The following is a 19,076-nucleotide window of genomic DNA, read 5'->3' on the forward strand; positions in this document are numbered from 1 at the left end:
GCTTCAAAAGCTTCAAAACTGAACACATTGTCCGTTTATAATGTAAAGAAGCATTGATACAACATTGATTAATTGCTAAAACAATAAGTGTAGTGGACAGGCTTTATTTTCTATGATGAATGTGGGTGAATGTGACCTAAATAGCCTAAAGACATGAAACATGTTTGTTCTTCCATTTTTATTCAGATATGAGAAGCACTACAGGAGTGGATAATTATGGAGCGGGAAAAAACAATGTCACAGCTTTTTAATAAAACAATACATTAGGCTTAGTTTAGCTGAACATCTTGCGAATCTCGATATGATCACTTTATTGAAATCCTCCATTCATCTTCTTTGTGGGTTGATGCTGTATAGTTGGATGTGGGTGCCCTTTCTCCCTTCTCAGTTTATTTCTGTTGGTTCAAATGTTGTCCAGTAATTTCATCAGGAAAACCGCCTCCTAACAATTTTACAAATGAAATAAAAATACATCATGCTGTTAGGTCAACACGAAATACACAAGAGAAATTTGAACGCAGCATGTGCCTGCGACCAGCCTGGCATGAGGCTGATATAGGCAGAGACGGTAATTAATGTAGTCTCAGTAGGTAGGCTACACAAACATACAGCATAGGCTACTACTTGCACAGAAATGTATCATATGGAATGTGATACATTTACAATAAGAACCCAACATCAACATACACCATTCACGTAGATACCTTAAAACACTTCTAACTCACCCGATCTCAAGCCCTGTTTCTGCGGAGTCTGTAGAGCCCTTTTCAGCACGTCTTCAATTAGCAGCTCTGTCAAACTCTCTGCGTTGCGCTCGGGGTTGACAGACTGAACTCCAAAAGGGATCTTTCCATTTCCGAAGGAAGACTCCAAAAACGTGCTATCCACACTTTTCTTGCCCATGAAATGACCTAAGGTCAAAATATACATTTTAAAATGTTATCAATAGATGACTAATCACAAATAGCAAACGGAATTATTCAGAGTTAACGCACTAAATTAAACCAACATATTATGGTGATGTTATAACATGACATCAAAATGAAACTGTAAAGTAATAAATTTCTCTAGCCTCAGTTTTGAAATAATTACTAGTGGTACTTTCTAAATGACAAGAACTCACCAGTTGCCCATAGACTTCCCCTCTGATTTACCTTGATGTTTGAAACTTTATTTCTAAGTTCATTTAAATCGAAACTCATCGAAGATGTCATACCTATGTATGAGATTAGAACAAAGCAAGAAAGTCCCGATTTGCAGATCCTTGTCAATGTGCCTCTCGTCATCCTTTTTATAAAACTACAGTATTTGTGTACAGAATAGGGTAGGCTACTTGTCCAGGTTAAAACCACCCTTTGCTCTGCTCTTGGGCATTTCGTGCTCTCGTGTCACAGCACCAGCATTTATATGACCACGCGCCGGCTATTGAAATGAGATGAAGTCATTCATTATCAACACGGCTGGCTACTGCTTATTGCTTGACTAGGATTGGATTTTGCGCATCATATTGTTAAATCGGTTGGGGAGACACTAGTCATATTGGTTTGACTGGACTGAGAAAAAAAAAAACATTTTGGAGGGCAAACAACAAAATGCTCTAGGTGTAGGTGTATTTTTATCCCCAGCACATTGTCATCAGAGAAGGGATATTTCAGGACAATGGATGCGTATACTGACATGTTCATGTTTATTTGCAGTTATTTGAAGTAAACATTACAGCAAGGCACTATGGCCGATGCAGGTTGAATAGATATGTGATGGCTTAAGAAATGCTGCTAATATAAAGGGTTCATTAGCTACTGTGTACATGGGTTAACTTAAAAGTCCTTAATATTGTACATATTATCAAAAGTACAAAGTTTCGCTTGACAGGCTATATAAAAACACTGAGATGTGAAGTTTCATATCAGACACTGAGTTTTAACAGTGGATCTGTTTAAAGGATGAACACTGACTGTCAGATTACCACTAGAAAATGAACAGTTCATACAGCACTTAAATAGAAAGTTCACAAGATAAGTCAATGTGACTATAAATATCAATCTCCAAAGTAATTTATAAAATTTTATATTGTGGGAGATACATTTTGAGAATAATAACAATTAATTTTACATTGCTTGCAACACAAAGGTGAAATCTCCCAAAACATCCCAAAGTTTAACAATCACTGCCATATACCATGGAGGTAGAAACATCTGCACAGGTCTACATCTTCATCTTATTTCAAAATGTTCACATGCAATCAGACATGCTCTAACCCTTTACATTTAAATCACTGCTCTTTTATTTGCCTTAGTACACTGCTGGCAATGAGCCACTTTCAACTCCCTGCATTATCTTGCAAAACAGATGTTTTCTCACACTCACCAAAGATTACAATTAACCAAGAAAAACATCTATGACATCGCTAAGACAAGTCACCACTACTATTAACATAGATATGAGCATTTTAAATGAAGGAAAGCTAACTTTTATCAAACTACAAAAGCAGTAGTCAAAAAAAGTGTAATATCTTTTAGCTAGGCATTTAACTCCAACACCTGTATTTGATCTTGTAGAAAAGTGCTATTTGGGTAGTTTAGCCAGCTTTCATAATAAATTAATGTGAAACTATTTTTGGTATGGAATTGATATAAAATATATATTATGTGCTAAATGGTACCTAGGTCAGAGTAAATATTTCAACATACAGTATGATAGAAGTTGTAATACTGTTACATAACATCACTATTGCCAAGTCCTGCCTGAAGCCCATCTATTATTATGTATTTTGTAAGGCCAGAAATATGAAACCAAGCATATGATATGGCTGCCATAAACTAAAGCAAAGGCTATAGCAAAGTCATCATGATATGAAACTAAATGTGATGTAAGCCTGAGGGACAGATCCTTGACATAACTGGGGTCACTAGAGAATACTGATGAACCAAACTGTGTGCCTTTACAGGTGGGTGTGGTTATGTACCAGAGGCTCTTAGACATTTAATACAATACAAAACATGCAAGCTTCAAAGGTAAAAGAAAAGTAAATAATTCATGATAATCTTTGCCCAAAATTAATGTAATCTTCTCAGTTGTGGAACATCTGCCAGTCCCAAGGGCTTGAGAAACATAAAAAGCATTTAGTTTAAAGGCAAAAAATAATATAAAGGTACCACATTAGTGCAGCATGTCAAGCATCTGAAGTTAAACTACTATTACCCAAGGAAATGGAGATCGCAGCTTTTATGAAGTTCAAAATTGCCCTCATTGATTCTATTTTGCCTGCTGAAGACACTATCCATGAATCTCTAGGTGAGAGCTGCATGTGAATTTACAGTCTGTCTTACTGCAGGCTCACAGTGCAACCTGGTTGGATCCTCTGCCCGTTGGAGGTCAGATTTAACTAATGGTGGTGGCAAGTCCTCTCTCTCATTCACACCCACTGCTTTCCCCACGTCCTCTTCCTGCTTCTTCTTTCTGCTCTGGTACTCCAAGTCCATCCTTTCTTTCTTCTCTTCTTCGGGCTCTTTGACTTTGTGCACAATAAACAGGTGTCTGTTGAGAGATAGCTGTGATGCAAAACATAATCCACAGTGCAGGCATTGGGGAGTGTTTTCATCAGTTTTATGCTGAGGTATGTGCTTCTGGAACTGTGTGCCATCCTCTGTGGTGAAGCCACACTTTGAGCAGCGAAACTGATGTTTCAGACGCTTGGCGGGGGAGCCTTCTAGGGCAGCACCTTCCTGCCCCTCCCCCTCAGACTCCACAGCAGGTCTCTTTGAAACAGGCTCCTGCATAGCAAAGTTAAAGATGATTCTATTTAAAGTGTATTTTTTGACAATGTGTAAAATGCTGAACAAATGATATGACAGATTATACATACTGGTATTACTTTTAAAAGAAAAATCACCTCTCCCAAGGCTTTGCTGCTATCCAGAGGGGCTGATTTTAACAGACTGAAGTCTGGATTTTTGATCCCATGCATCAAACTGATGTGGTTCTTCAACATGATGTTTGTAGTGAATGTTGTCCTCTCATCTGTGCAATACCTGCACAATAAGAATACATTATATCATACTAAAAATAGTCATAAAATGTGGTAACCACCGTTTTGTTTTTGCATGTTTGTCCATTTACTGTAGAGCCACCCAGGGGCCAATACGTGCCAGTTATGCCCCAATCTTTCAGGAAGTAATGTACTGGGCCCGGTTTCCCAAAAGCATCTTAAGGCTAAGTTCATCTTAGAACAATAGGATCCTATGGTTCCAACAATGAACTTAGCCTTAAGATGCTTTTGGGAAACCGGGCCCTGTAATGTAGATTTCAGGATGAAACTCTCACCAGCAGGTAAATGTCTTCTTCTTTCCATCGTGGTCATTGCGAATGTGTCTTCTCAAACTTGTAGAGGAATTGAAAGACCTCTCACACTGCCGGCATGGATAACTCTTCATTGCCTACAGAAAGCACAGAGAGCAGATTGACTTAAGGGTTGAGCTGACTTGGGAATTATTTAATTTCATTAAGGGCCTGAAGGTTGTAAATCCCACATCTGAGGTGGTCCCTATATTATCATCTGTCCTCTAGTATAAATGCTACAGCTAATTTATTTGAATGCGCAATAGAATTACAAAATTGCTCCTCACCCTCCCATGGCTGTTCTTCATATGAGAGACGTAGGCTTCTCGGTCAGGCAGCCAGTGTAGGCACTCTCCACAGGTCCAGCCAGCATTCTTCAGATTGGGCTTGCTGTCTCGAGCGGCCAAGTTGGCCCCTTTTCTGGTTCCATCGGAGTGTTTTATGGGAGTGTTTACCTTTGGCTGGTGGAATCCCGAGGTAACATCTTGGTGCTGTGCAGTCATCTCTGGTGGTTTTGTTCTTTTCTCCACCTCCTCTTTGAAGATTCCTCCATGCACCTCCTGTAATATAGACAGACAGCTTTTAAAAAGACAGAGCTCAAATCTGAGCATTATGTGCCCCATTTTATGTCAATGTGACTAGGTTGAAGATGAGGATGATGCCATACCTTGAAATGCTGCATTAACGGCTGCTTTTGGGTGAAGATTGAAGTGCACTCAGGGCACTTGAACATACAGGTAGCACGCTTTTTGGCATTCTGATAGAAGTGCTGAAGCAATAACTGCTTTTTCTTGAACACTGTCTCACAAGAACACTTGAAGATTAACCTGGAACAGAAAAACAACCCAATTAGAACATAAATAGCATTAAAAACAATCATGTCAAACTTCAAGATGGGTTAGCAAATATGCCCATTTCAGAACATGCATTTAGTTACACAAACTCACTGAGGGGACACTTTGCTCGCATTGTGCTTAGTTGTCAAATGCATTTGACATCCATCAGAAGACTTGAAAGCAACAGGACAGATGGTGCACTTATAGAAGACCTCACAGTGTTTCTCCTCAATGTGACTCTTCTGCACATTAAATGACATGAAAACCATATCACAATGAAGACACCTAGAAGAAAAAGGATTTACAAAAAGGTGGACAACGTTATAAGAACACTTTTGTGTTATGTATCCACTAAGTCCCATTCAAGGTCGTAACAAAAACATATACTTTAATATTGACTTACTTATAGCCAGCCTTGCGTGCATAGTGAAGACAGTTCTCCTTCACATGCTTCTGTATGTCCACGGAGCGACTCAGCGCACCACACTCAGGGCAGCAATAAGGGGACTTGTGGGCATGAATACGCTGGTGAGCCCGGTAGCTACACTTGTTGGGTAGCACCATTGAGCACACCTTACACATCTATACATGACAAAAGAACACAGAGCAAAACATATCGAAATACTCTCATTATTACCTGGCCTATGATAGTGAACATTTCAGCAATTATCATTATTTTCAATTTAATCATTACTTACCAGTCCCTCCATTTCTTCCGACAGCCTCTGGTAATGGCCTGCGAGACCTCTGTAGTCTGATAGCTGCTTGTTACACTCCAGGCAGCGGAGTCTGTGGCGGATGACCTTGTCTGGATAGAGGGGCATGACTGGTTGGCTTTTAGGTGAGGATAATGGGGGCACATGGGAGCCCACATGCACAGAGGATTCAGCGATCAAGGGTGCAAACATCTGTCTCTCTGCTATGGGCTTCATGGAGAGCTGTGTGCACTGCATCACCACACCTTTGTTCTTATGTTCCCGTGCATGTGCCAGCAGGGCACACTTGTTGAAGAATACCATGGTCTTAGCACAGTGGGTGCAGGCTACTTCAATGTGCACACTCCTCCTGCCATAATGATAAGCAAGACTCCTCTCTACCCCAAAGGAGTCCCCACACTCCAGGCAGCAATATCCCCGTGGTGGCAAGTTGATGTTGCTCTCAGGTGGTGGGTTTAGGTTGGGTACATATGTGGGTACAGGGTTGGCATTATTTAACAGTCTGTTTAAGGTTCCTGCTGCTGTGCTAGGAATGGCAGCACGTGGATTAGGGGCAGCTTTTTTCACTTGGTGTACCAATGGGACAGTGCAGCACACCATAGAAGAGGAAAGTGTGTGTTGTTGGCTCTGTTGATGGGAGGTGGAGCGCGCAGCGACTGAAGCAGCAACACTGTGAGGGACTAGGTTCAGGTTAGCTAAGTGCATTGCCTTGGGAAGGAAGCTTGTATTGGGAGAGTTGCCTGTTTGAACTGATGAAATCCTCTTTTGTGTAGAAGGGCCATGCTGGGCAACTGGCATAGACCTCATAACAGGACTACTTGTATTATGAAAAATAGTTGGGGACTGCATTGGTCCTGGCCTCTTGGAGTTCCCCTCTAATTTAGTATCAGTAACCTTTGATGGCAGAGTACCAACTGGTGTACTTTTGATGGGCATATCAACAATAATATCACTTATCACATTATGAGAGGGATAGGGAGACAAACTAGGGCAGGCATCCTCAACAATCATACTCTGGGATGGAGAGGACTCAACAGAGTGAACCTCCTCGTTTTCTGAATCAGGTACTACACTGGTAACCGTGCGCTGGATTTGCCCAGTCGTGGTTTTAATGGTCTTTATTCTGACCCTCGGTATGGCTGGAGGTGAGCCAGATGCCAGTGCTGGGGATCCCTTGCCACTGCTGTTACTGCAAATGCTTACAGGACTGTCAGGTGGTTTCATTAACCACTTCACAGCTTCAAGAGGACTCCTGGGACTTCGTGGTGACATGGGCACTTTTGGACTAACCTTTATGGTGTCATCATGAGCCACTGATGAGTCTCTATAGTTTGGTTGTTCACTGGGATCCTTTCTGGCATTCAGAGCCACTAATGCCTCAAGGCATGACGATAGTTTGGATGTTGGAGTTTTGACACATGGATGAGAGGTGGGCATATTAGACGCTGCCACTATATTAACGTTACTGCTTGACTCAATATTGTTATGATCATTTGTAGGGAGCATTGCACTACTATGACAATCTCCCTTTTCCTTCTGGTCACTGACATTACTGTCAAGCTTCTCTGTCCTGGTATCCTCTGCTTTGATAGATTCTCCTTTGCCCCTCGGAAGGTTCTCAGGTGTGTCACAGTCTACTTTATGGCACTTGTCAAACATGCTGTAATACAGATGTTTTTTCTGATTGTCTGACATTGGGAGTTCTGCAGACATAAATATAGAGGCAGCAGGGAAGTAAGGTCTCTCTTGTTTTGGACGGACATCAACTCCATTGCTTCGGCTGTCTTCAGATTCTGGACTAGAGATGGGGCTGAACTGGGAAAAGGACTGGGAGAAGGATGGCGTTCCTTCAGGTTTGTGCTGGACGGGGGTCTTCCCTAAGAGTCCTTTTGTGCCATCCCCATTTAAAGCAGACACAAAAGACTTAGAACCACTGTGGTCAATCTGATGAGACTCCATGGCGGCCCCTGACCCCCTGAAACCATTTTGCAATGGGTCTCCAAAGTGTGGGCACTCTCTCTCGCCACCACTATCAGACGACTCCTGGCGACTTGTGTTCTTCACTATTACACTTACAGCAGGTACATCAGATGCACCCACAGCTTGGTGAACAGATAAGCTGTCATCCATACACATCCCTGTGTGTTTCAGCTGACCCTCTCCCTCATCGTGACTCTCCTGGACAGTCTCTTTTGCATCCAAACTGGTGGCATCAGGGATGTCAAAGGCAGCCAAAAGATCATCAAAATCAGGAGTCTTCATGTCACCCATGTTTGAATGCTTGCAAAACCTGAGTAAAAACACAGAGTTAAAACATAAGCACATAAACTTACAAGATATATGGCATATTCCCTGACGACAGTGACGTTGGAGAGTTATTTACCATTTGGCTCTTGTTTATGTTTGTTGCTAAAATTCAGCAAGGTTGTCAGTTGGTGTCATTATGGGCTGCTCCCTCTGTGCAGATACCTGAGATCAATTAATAGGAATTATGTTTACTTTAAAGTGCACTAGCTAGCTTGTAATGGTAAACATTTTGGCTCACAAATGTCAGCTAGCTAACGTTAACACATCTCCAGCTGGCCTGCTAGCCACAACAAAGTGTAGATAATTGAAGTTTAACATCAAAATAGATATAATATATCTCACCAAACAACGTATTGTACTGCAACAGAGAGCGGTTGAAACTGTAGCTAAATAAAGCCAGCATCTGTGAATACAGAGCCAGAGGCTAGAGTTAGCTGTTAGTTAGCAAGCTAGCTACTATAAAGTAACGTTAGATGTGTAGCTAGCTCGGATATTTGACACTTGCAGCTCTAACGTAGCTAACGTTAACTAAATGACAAGCTAAATAATCTATCTATAAGGCTAAATATATATTCGAGCATATAATGAGTACAAAAGTAGAGTTCACCTATCTATCGATTAGCTACCGGCGTTGCTGCCATAATTCCCCCCGGGCCCAGGCCTCGTTCTTTTCGGGTGGACTTCTTCCTTTACAACAAAACAGCTAGCTAGTTGCTAGCTTATTGATTGCTTGCTAGATAACACGCGGGAGCTAACATGTCCTAGTATGTCGCGAGCCTGTAGTAAAAATGTATTGATCAGTCACAAATTGATGAAATATTGGAAGCTATCAATGTGATAGGCTTCAGTAATTGTTATGTGAAAATGCAGTTCATCCCTTCGTCACCAGACCAGTGTGTTGTGAACAACATTAGCGTGAGCAACAATAGTGGAATCGGGGGGGGCTCGCCTTCAAAATAAAAGTCCACAATTGAAACGGATGCAAACGGATAAAAACAGTGGAATCATGCCACAATTGGACTGGATAATGCTATGTTATATAAATTCGACAAAAGACAATAATGAGTTAATTTGACACAAAAAAAGTAAGGAATCAGTTGAAATCGCACTAATTATGTATTCAGTGGCACACTTATAGCCAGGGGTGCAACTTTCACTGGGGACGGGGGGGACGGGGACGGGACGGGGGTATGGGTGGATGGGGGTCATATCCCCCCCATTCTGAAATTGTATTTTTGTCCCCCCCCCAGTTTTATCATTGCAATGTGATACAAAAAGCGGAAAATGTGTGCTTTAGGACCATACGGACGCCTAAGAATGTTTGGAGTGTTCTGCCGGTTGGATTTAGGACCGGGCGGACACCACAGAGCGGGCTGACATGACCGATAGTGGAAGGGGGCGGAACCAGGGAGGCGTCTGGAGAAACGATGGCTGAGAAGCCGTCCATGTTTGGTGAATTAGGATAGATAAGCGACGATTATTCAATATAGCTAAGTTAATAGATTTGAACAAAGATAAACGAAACAGAGAGGAAATCCGGTGGAGGTGTTTGAGCAACACTGGACTGTGACTGGAGCAGAGATGGATGGAAAGGTAGGTTAGGAGTTGAGGAGGACGGGATGGAGTGGAGTGGAAAAAGGTGGAGGTATAGTAAGATTAAAGGTTAAGAAAAAGAGGAAGCCTGAGGAGCCTTTGCAGGTCTTGTCAGAGGAGATTAGTGATGAGGAGATTAGTGATGAGGGAGGTTCGGGTCGCAGTGTTGTACTGAGAGAAGTGGAGTTCAAGGTGTTGGTGAAATTTAAGGATCAAGGTTGAGTCACGGCAGTGAGTCCGATCGCGTTGGCTAGGGATTTGGAGAGTAAAGTAGGAGAGGTTGTGTCTGCTAAAGTTCTTTGTGATGGAAGTTTGGTGGTGGTGTGTTTCAATGTTAAACAGTATGAGAAGGCGCTCAAACTCAAGCAGGTATGTAAACGTGTGGTTGATAGTAGCATGACGGATCAAACAGGATGGAAGTGGGTGAAGGGAGTTCCAGAAATTGTTAACATTCTAGAAATAAAGGACCACTTGAAGGGAGGCTCTCTTCACGGGGGGCCAGTATGAAAAATGTATGCACTCACTAACTGTAAGTCGCTCTGGATAACAGCGTCTGCTAAATTACTAAAATGTAAAATTGAGGCAAAGCGTCTCCAGATGACACGAGATGGGAAGAAGGTGGCTAGATTGTGAGTGCTACTAAACTTTGAGGATCTGGTATTGCCAGGAAAAGTTAGGATTGGGTATATAAGTTAGTATGTGCGAGCATATGTTCCGAAACCATTGCGTTGCTATAACTGTCAAAGGTTTGGGCATGTGGTGGCGGTGTGTAAAGGCAAAAGGAGATGTGGGGGAGAACATGCTTATGGGGAATGTGGAGATGGGGTCCAGTTAAAGTGCTGTAACTGTGGGGGCGCCCATAGTGTAGTGTATGGGGGTTGTTCAGTGATGAAAAGACAGTTGGAAGTGCATCAGGTGTGGAGTGAGCGTAACATCTCGTATGCAGAAGCAGTGAAGGTAGTTCACGCAGAAACAATCGGGGCACCTAGAAGAGCAGGTATTCATTTTTTAAAAAATTTTAGTCATTTAGCAGATGCTCTTATCCAGAGCGACTTACAGTTAGTGAGTGCATACATTTTCATACTTTTTTCATACTGGCCCCCTGTGGGAATCGAACCCACAAACCTGGCATTGCAAGGGCAATGCTCTACCAACTGAGCTACACGGGGCAGATTGAGATGCAGGTTGGGTGTGATGGAGGGAGCAGAATGGGGGAGAACACAAGACTGGTAGGAGACATGAGGAAGGTTGTTACATTTGTGACAGCAGCAATCAATTGTACAGAAAAATTACAATTGAGGACTAAGAAGATAAAGATCATAGTGGAGCAGGCAGTGAGATATCTTGGGATCACAGGACTGACATGGGAACATGTACAGGATGACCTCAATAAGATTGAGAATCAGTCCAGCCAGGAATCATGTATTGGGTAATTTGCATTATGGTGTTAATCCTTCAATGGAATGCCAGAAGTTTGATGGCTAATGGGCAAGAGTTCAAACAGGTTCTTGAGGAGTTACAAGCCAAACCTGGTGTGATATGTCTCCAGGAGACATGGCTAAAACCTACTCTAGATTTTGTATTACAAGGTTATGTTGCAGTCCGTAGAGATAGGGTGGTAGGGGGAGGAGGAGGGTGTGCTACCTTTATAAAGCGGTGGATCCCATATAGGTGTGTGGGAGAGGGAGTGTAACATGAGTATGTAGTGGTAGAGGTGTGGTTGGGAGGGGGGAATATGGTAATAGTGAACTTTTACAACCCGTGTAAGAGACTGGAGTTGCTGGCCCTTGGGAATGTAGAAGGTCAAGATAGGAGACGGGTAATGTGGTGTGGGGATTTTAATGCTCATAGTACGCTCTGGGGAGGGTTACGGACTGATGTAAATGGACAAGCGTTGGAGGAACTACTGGATGAGAAAGGGCTTGTGAGTCTTAATGACGGCCGGGAAACCAGGATTGACCAAGTAACTGGAAATGAATCTGCTCTGGATCTTACTTTGATCTCTAGTTCAATGGCAGGCAGATGTAGTTGGGAGGTTTTGGAGGAATCTACAGTGGTTAGTGATCACCATCCTATCATGTGTACTGTAGGTTTGAGGGAGGAAGAACCAGTAGGAAATGGATTGAGGAGATGGATATTTGGGAAAGCGTAGAGGGGTCAGTTTCAGGAGTTGAGTCAACAGGAGCTGTCTCAGGTAGATCTTAATTCTGATATAGAATCAGTCAATGATGGAAAAAGAGGAGCAATAGTAGGGGCTGGAAGGCAGGTGATTCCTATGGGGACAGGGGGGAGAAAGAGGAACGCAGTGAAGAGTGTAGAGAAGCAGTGAAGAGTAGGAACAGTGCTTTCAGAATGTTGAAAAGGTCCTATAATTACCAGCACCTGATTCAGTATAAACAAGCACAAGCAGTAGTAAGGATGATCATTAGGACAACTAAGAGGGAGTATTGGCGGCGGTTCTGTGGAAACATAGGCAGGACCACGCCTGTGGGAGAGGTATGGGGGATGATTAAGAGGATTAGTGGGGTCAGAAGAGGTTGGGATCTCCCTGTGCTGAAAAGTGGGGAGATTGTTGCAGTGAGAGATATGGAGAAGGCAGAGATGTTAGCCCAGGCATTTGTGAAGGTGCACAGCTCAAATAATCTGACAGAAGAGGGGCAGCATGGGAGAGAGAGGGTCAGAGGAGAACATCCGGGGGTCCTGGATCAGAGAGAGATGGTGGGGGATACATTGAATAGCCCTTTTATGTTGGCTGACATGAAGAGAGCATTAGCTAAAGCTGGGGTTACATCTCCTGGGAAGGATGAGATGTGTTACATCATGATGGCTCATCTCAGTGACACTGCAATGGGGAAAGTATTGGGCCTTTACAATAAGGTGTGGCAGGAAGGGAAACTGCCTGGAAGTTGGAAGCAGGCGGGAGTGGTGCCAATACGGAAACCTGGGAAAGACCCTACTAGTCCTTCAAGCTATAGGCTGATAGCGTTGACATCTCATGTATGTAAACGTATGGAAAGGATGATAACGGAAAGGCTGACATCTGGAGAGTAGAGGACTAATGTCACCAGATCAAGGTGGGTTCAGGAAAAGCAGGGGAACGATGGATCCTGTATTGTGCCTTGAGTCAGTCATACGGAAGGCACTGGAAAATAAGGAGGTGGTGGTAGCTGTTTTCTTTTATGTAGAGACGGCTTATGATATGATATGATGTGGAAGGAAGGCCTACTTATCAAGCTGGATAACATAAGGGTTGGAGGAAGGGTTTTTAACTGGATAAAGGATTTTCTTTTTGGGCGATCAATACAAGTGAGGGTGGGGAGCTCTATGTCAGAGAGCTATGAGGTGGATAATGGTACCCCCCAGGGAAGTGTCATTAGTCCTTTGTTCTTCTCCATCATGATTGAAGATGTATTCTCTAAGGTGAGACCTGATATTGGGAGGTCATAGTTTACGGATGATGGAGCGCCGTGGAAGAGAAATATTACCCATACAGCCAGAAGAGTTCAAGAAGCGATTAGTGAAGTAGAGCAGTGGTCCCTCAGGTGGGGCTTCAAGTTTTCAGTTGAGAAAACACAGACAGTGTTTTTTTCTAGAAGGAAGGTTGGGGAGGAAATATACTTGAAGTGGTATGGAAGGAATCTGGAGAGGGTGGGAGGGTTTAGGTTCTTGGGGGTCTGGTTTGACACTCGAATGACATGGGCAGAGCATATTAATAGAGTATTTGTCAAAGGAAAGAAAATATAAAGCTCAGACATCTTTAAAACAGCTAGATGTTATCCAGGCCCAAGCCCTAAGAATATGTTGTGGAGCACTCAGGACCCCCCCCTGTGGCAGCGATGCAGGTAGAGTTGGGAGAGATGCCATTAAAGTTAAGAAGACAACAGCTAGCCATGACATATTGGGTAAATCTACAAGGACATGAGGTTACACATCCTACAGAAAAGGTGCTCCCAGAGTGCTGAGAACATGAACAAAATTTGAATTGGGTGGATAGGCAATTGTATGGTGAGAGAGATGGGGTCGTTTGGGAGGGAGTTCAGCCACTTTGTGGTTCTTCCTGCTTCCTGTTTCTCCCTCAACCAGTGACATATCTACTGTTGCTGGAGAGGGTAAGAGATGTTGAGGAAGGAGTAGATTCAGTTGTAAGTGAACATTTAAGAACACAATACTATGCTTTCTTGAATATATTCACAGATGGATCTAAGGACCCTAAAACAGGGAGGACAGGAGCAGCTTTTAGTGTTCCTGAGTTTAAGGTGGCAGTGACGAAAAAGAGCAACAGATCATTTATCTGTTTACACAATGGAGTTGTTGGCCAAACTATTGGCTGCAGAGTGGGTGGAGGAGGTGAGGCCAGACAGGGTAGTCATCTACTCTGACTCCTGTGCAGCACTGATGAGCTTAAATTCATGTGTGTCTCAGAGCAAACAGGATGTATTGTATGAGGGTTTGCAGTGTTTGTATAGAGTGAAACAGATGGGGGTATTTGTGATGTTCCTCTGGGTACCAGCTCATGTGGGAGTAGAGGGGAATGAGGAAGTGGATATTATTTCCAAGCAGGCTCTTAAACACCCTAATGTTGAGATGGAATTGTCAATCAGTAAAGCAGAAGCCAAGGGATTAATAATAACAGTGGTTAAAAATAAGTGGCAAGAGTTGTGGGACAGGAAGAGTAGGGAAGACACCTGTATAAGATCCAGGAAAAGGTGGGGGGCAGGGAGGTCCTCAGGCCGAGAGAGACGGGAGGAGAGTGTAGTCACAAGGCTGAGACTGGGACACACAAGGCTAAATAGTACATTGAAAGTGGTGGGGGAAACATCCGACTGGGAGGTGTGATCATTGTCAGGAGGAGATGGAGACTGTGGAACATGTTCTATTTCAGTGCCAGAAATATGTGAGAGAAAGGGAGTGTTATGACGAGTTTCTCTGGTATCGAGTACTTCAGGTTGTAAGAGAATAGTTAAACACTTAGATGGAGAGTTGTTTCAGAGTATTTAATTGTTACAGTACCGGATTCGCATGACAAGCGGTACGGGCGTAGCCTATTGTCATCTGAATGATAGGCATACAAAATCTCTCAGTTTATATACGGCTTTGCAAGCTAATTCCATCCAACAGTTGCCAACCATTATTGAGTGTCACTCCCAACAATAATAGTATCATCTTGCAACCCAGTCAGCTCGCACCCTAATAAGGATATTCCATCACGTACTCATTCTAAGATTAACACAAGTGGCCCCCAAGCTATCTTGGCACGCAGACCTTCTGGCACCCACCAGTGACAGAAATAATTACATGGCATGTCCTCATCCTCCCAATCCCATGCAGCTCATGAGATCAAAGACATTAACAAATACTGTATAAAAAGACGTTATATCAGGGAGCGATTGTTATTAGATTTGAGGAGTAATGGGGTTGAAGAGCCAGGATTAAGTGAACTGATGGGGAAATCTTCAGGGGATGTAGTATTTAATTATGTATTTCGTTTCCTTAGGGGAGACGAGATTATTGGGTAGGATTTAGACCTTCACTGTCTCTGGTCCACACTCCAGTCCAGTTGGTGGTGGTAATGCGCCTTAAAGTTGGTTGCTAACCGCCATATAAAATCCACAGAAGAAGAAGAACAGAGCGGGCTGACAGGCTGTGTGAAGGCACAGCTTCTAGAAGGCTAGCTGGACCAGCATGGGGGAGTTGAGCATAGTTCAGTGTGTATGTGTTGCGCTCTTTCACCGAGTTGTAAAAGCAAGCAGAGCAGAAACTGGCTACTCTTTAGTTAACTGATGTAGCTGGCAAGGTAACTGCTGTTTAACTTAACAGAAAAAAACTAAACTAGTGTTTATTCGCAGTGCTGAGCTAGTATTGTAACTGGCATTTAACGTTAGCTAAAGTTTCATCCCCTCTTGACTGAGGTGAATGAATAAGCTACGCTAGCTAGTAGCTACCACAGCCAGGTCAGCTCTAGCCTCTAGTTATCTGTCAGATAGCGATATGAGGTGGCTATTATTGCTATCTTGCTATTCTTTGTCATGCCTCATTTTAGGAGGATCAGATGGTGACAGGGCTCTCAGCAGGGTCAGGCAGCCAGGGAAGACCAGTATGTGATGGAGGTGAGGTAAATTTTTGCAGATACAACACTTAATTCTCTCTGTGCAGCAAACACTGGACAAGCCAGATGCTATTTTAAGGCAGTCTGACAAACCTCCAAAGTTGATTTCCAAACTGTATCAAGGATTGATAGAGGCTTTTCCCGATGAAACAAAACATGTAAAACAAAAATGTGAAGAAGACCAGGTATAAGCTATTGTATAAGCTATAGTCTATCACAGTGCCATCCGTTTTGTCTCCAAAGCCCCATACACTACCCACCACTGTGACCTGTACGCTCTTGTTGGCTGGTCCTCACTACATGTTTGTCGTCAAACCCACTGGCTCCAGGCCATCTATAAATCACTGCTAGGCAAATCCCCGCCTTATCTTAGCTCATTGGTCACCATAGCAGCACCCACCCGTAGTCTGCGCTCCAGCAGGTATATCTCACTGGTCATTCCCAAAGCCAACACCTCCTTTGGCCGCCATTCCTTCCAGTTCTCTGCTGCCAATGACTGGAACGAATTGCAAAAATCTCTGATGCTGGAGACTCTTATCTCCCTCACTAACTTTAAGCATCAGTTGTCAGAGCACCTTACCGATCACTGCACCTGTACACAGCCCATCTGAAATTAGCCTACCCAACTACCTCATCCCTATATTGTTATTTATTTTGCTCTTTTGCACCCCAGTATCTCTATTTGCACATAATCTCTTGCACATCTAGCATTCCAGTGTTAATACTAATTGTAATTATTTTGCACTATAGCCTATTTATTGCCTTACCTCCATAACTTGCTACATTTGCACACACTGTATATTATTTTTTGACTTTGTTTTTTACCCCATATGTAACTCTGTGTTGTTGTTTTTATCGCACTGCTTTGCTTTATCTTGGCCAGGTCGCAGTTGTAAATGAGAACTTGTTCTCAACTGGCTTACCTGGTTAAATAAAGGTGAAATAAAAATAAAAATAAAAATGATGATGAATGGATACAGATACTGTATGTTTGAATGCCCAGTCATGTTCATATAATCTCAAACATAAATTACTGCAGTTTAAGGCCATCCATAGAATGTACTATATGCCAGTGAAACTGAATTACATGCACTCAGAAATGTAATTCCTCTGCTGGAGGTGTAAAACCCAAAAGGGGACGTATTTGCATATGTTATGGTCTTGTGAAGGAAGGCTGGCCGAATTCTGGCAAAGTATATGTTATTTTATCTCAGCATATCTACAGATTCTCCGTTCTCCCTGTTTTTGTTTGCTTGGAAATGTTGATACTGGAGACTGTTATCTGCAGAAACTGTGTAACCATGCATTTATAGTGGCTAAGAAATGCATTGCCATTAATTGGAAGGTTGGTTATCCTCCCACAATGTCAAGGTATGTATCACTATATTTGGTTTATTACAAGATTTAGGGTATACTGGACAACTTTCATAAGGTCTGGATGCCTTATATGGAATACTATACGACAAAAGGAGTCTGTATTGAAAACATGCCCACGTCAGGGGAGATACCTATTTAGGCAATCCCAAGCTGCTGGGCTGCTCAGTCCTGGCCCTGGGGGTCTGCCGTCCTGTGGGTTGTCACTCTGGCCTTGGTCTAACACACCTGAAACCAATAATGAATGTTTCACTAAGATCCTAAAGCTGAGTGGGGTGTGTTGGGTTGGGGCGCTGCAGGGTGGTGGACCCCTAGGGACAGGACAGGGCGACTCAGCTATATTGTGTGCAAGTAAAACAAGCTCTACAGTACTATTAGTCCAATGAGAATAATTATATGGAGGATTTGCTGTTTTTGTGTGTTTATGTATATTTGCGGTGTATGTGTAATTTTTGTGTGTTTTTTTTTTCAAACCTTTCCCTTGGCAATTAAAACAATTAAAGGTGTGAATTGGGAAGGAAATTGTGTTGGGAGAGAGTTGAGTTATTGACTAGACAGGTGGGGGTTGGGCGTGCAGGCGGCTCGGGCTGGCTGGTCTGCTTGAAATTTGATATAGAGGATGTCTTAATAAAGTCTTAATCAAGAGTTGTTCATTTGTTAGGCTATTGGTTAAAGGTGCAACACAATATTTATTATTGAATTACCTTTGATCTAGTTCAGTCTTATTAATCACTTAAACATATTTAATGATTATCTCTTACCTAGCTTGATGACTGTGGGCATTCTTGCTTACTTTTTGTTCTAAATGGAGACGGCATATTGGATTGTTTAAAAAAGCAGGAAATGAGCTTCATATGCCCAAAAAATTCTGGGGAGGAAGCCCAGACCCCCGCCAGGTTATGTTCCCCCACTTCTAAAGCCAAAGTGGCACCCCTGCTTATAGCAATGTACAGCCTTATGGATCTTGGGTCCATGAAATGGGGTATCAGCCTACACAGTGACAGCCACAGATTACAATTCTAAAGAGTTAACACAAATAAATATTAGCGTCGTAGTTCTTATTCTACAGCAGTCCTTCCTGTCTTGCAGCTAGTTGCTTAACGCGCAGGGCCTGCTGCCTGGAGAAAGGGGTAGGTAGCTGCATCCCAATATGGCGGCCGGAATATGGACAAGTGGGTGTGTCGAAAGGAAAGTAGTGCGTGTGTGGAAAGTGCTCTCCTATAGGTTGGGTTTTGATTGAGCGGTGTTGTTTTTCTTCCATTACTTACCAGGCAACTACCTTACAATAAGTTATCATACTGCGTATTTCACTGTTAGTTTTACAAAAATAATTGTACATTTTCAGTTGTAAAACTGACGATTGTTTGTTTTTTTATTAATAGTATTGACGATGGGTGTACTGTTGCTTCGTGCGTTGAATGCATGTGCTTACTGTGACTGTCATCCTGATATTGGCTATTAGGTAGCTACTTCCCACGCCGTTGCCGAACAGTAGTGCTTGTCAAGCGGGAGCAAAGGGCACTGTGTCCCAGTGTTGTTGCCTTTCATGCCCTCCCCATTGAATAGTAGACTGTATGTATGTATCAAGGTGACATCTAGATGGCTATCAATATTAGTTATTTATTGTGTAGGCTTCTATCCTACTTGAAATAAAATAATGTGAGAGAAAAAATGGCGCGCTAGCTAGCACTGGCGACACGACCTTGATACCCAGTAGGAAGCACTTCAAGTCGGCAGGTATATCGATACAACACCGGTGCACTGGTCGCCGGCTTATCTCGCCTTACAGCCCAATCAGCCACCCCA

The 19,076-nt window shown here is 42.9% G+C and overlaps 1 protein-coding gene and 2 long non-coding RNA genes across 6 annotated transcripts in view; 1 reads left to right on the forward strand and 2 right to left on the reverse strand.

The window, feature by feature from the left end:
- Positions 1-57: 57 nt before the first annotated feature.
- LOC121531348 lies at positions 58-1,359 on the reverse strand. The gene is made up of 3 exons (XR_005994129.1): positions 1,124-1,359; positions 726-911; positions 58-442 (listed from the first exon to the last, which is right to left on the reverse strand). It is a non-coding gene; the product is annotated as an uncharacterized LOC121531348 (long non-coding RNA).
- Positions 1,360-1,664: 305 nt separating this feature from the next.
- znf592 (zinc finger protein 592) lies at positions 1,665-9,080 on the reverse strand. Of its 4 annotated transcripts, XM_041837475.2 has the most exons (11): positions 8,805-9,080; positions 8,540-8,600; positions 8,274-8,359; positions 5,873-8,180; positions 5,578-5,756; positions 5,286-5,459; positions 5,006-5,165; positions 4,626-4,898; positions 4,324-4,436; positions 3,893-4,031; positions 1,665-3,773 (listed from the first exon to the last, which is right to left on the reverse strand). In XM_041837475.2, the coding sequence occupies exons 4-11, from the start codon at positions 8,159-8,161 to the stop codon at positions 3,291-3,293; spliced, it is 3,810 nt and encodes a 1,269-aa protein (XP_041693409.1). In that variant the 5' UTR covers positions 8,162-8,180; positions 8,274-8,359; positions 8,540-8,600; positions 8,805-9,080; the 3' UTR covers positions 1,665-3,290. The 4 variants fall into 4 exon arrangements, with proteins under 4 accessions (XP_041693409.1, XP_041693410.1, XP_041693411.1 ...); XM_041837476.2 differs by lacking the exon at positions 8,540-8,600; XM_041837477.2 differs by lacking the exon at positions 8,274-8,359.
- Positions 9,081-9,716: 636 nt separating this feature from the next.
- Positions 9,717-19,076, forward strand: part of LOC121531349 — a 35,107-nt gene continuing 25,747 nt past the window's right edge. Inside the window, exon 1 of the long non-coding RNA XR_005994130.1 lies at positions 9,717-9,790. This is a non-coding gene — a long non-coding RNA (uncharacterized LOC121531349). The remainder of the gene's footprint in view (positions 9,791-19,076) is intronic.

The sequence above is a fragment of the Coregonus clupeaformis genome, chromosome 19 (genome assembly GCF_020615455.1).
Source record: "Coregonus clupeaformis isolate EN_2021a chromosome 19, ASM2061545v1, whole genome shotgun sequence".
In the NCBI taxonomy this organism is placed as follows: Eukaryota; Metazoa; Chordata; class Actinopteri; order Salmoniformes; family Salmonidae; genus Coregonus; species Coregonus clupeaformis.

What these genes read in the sequence shown, in the direction of transcription:
- znf592 (XM_041837479.2), bottom strand. Translation starts at nt 8,161, where the DNA reads ATGGGTGACATGAAGACTCCTGATTTTGATGATCTTTTGGCTGCCTTT. An exon ending in CGGAAGAAATGGAGGGACTG is followed by an intron (nt 5,757 to 5,872) that starts GTAAGTAATGAT and finishes TGTCATGTATAG; the next exon opens with ATGTGTAAGGTGTGCTCAAT. An exon ending in CGTTAATGCAGCATTTCAAG is followed by an intron (nt 4,899 to 5,005) that starts GTATGGCATCAT and finishes TCTATATTACAG; the next exon opens with GAGGTGCATGGAGGAATCTT.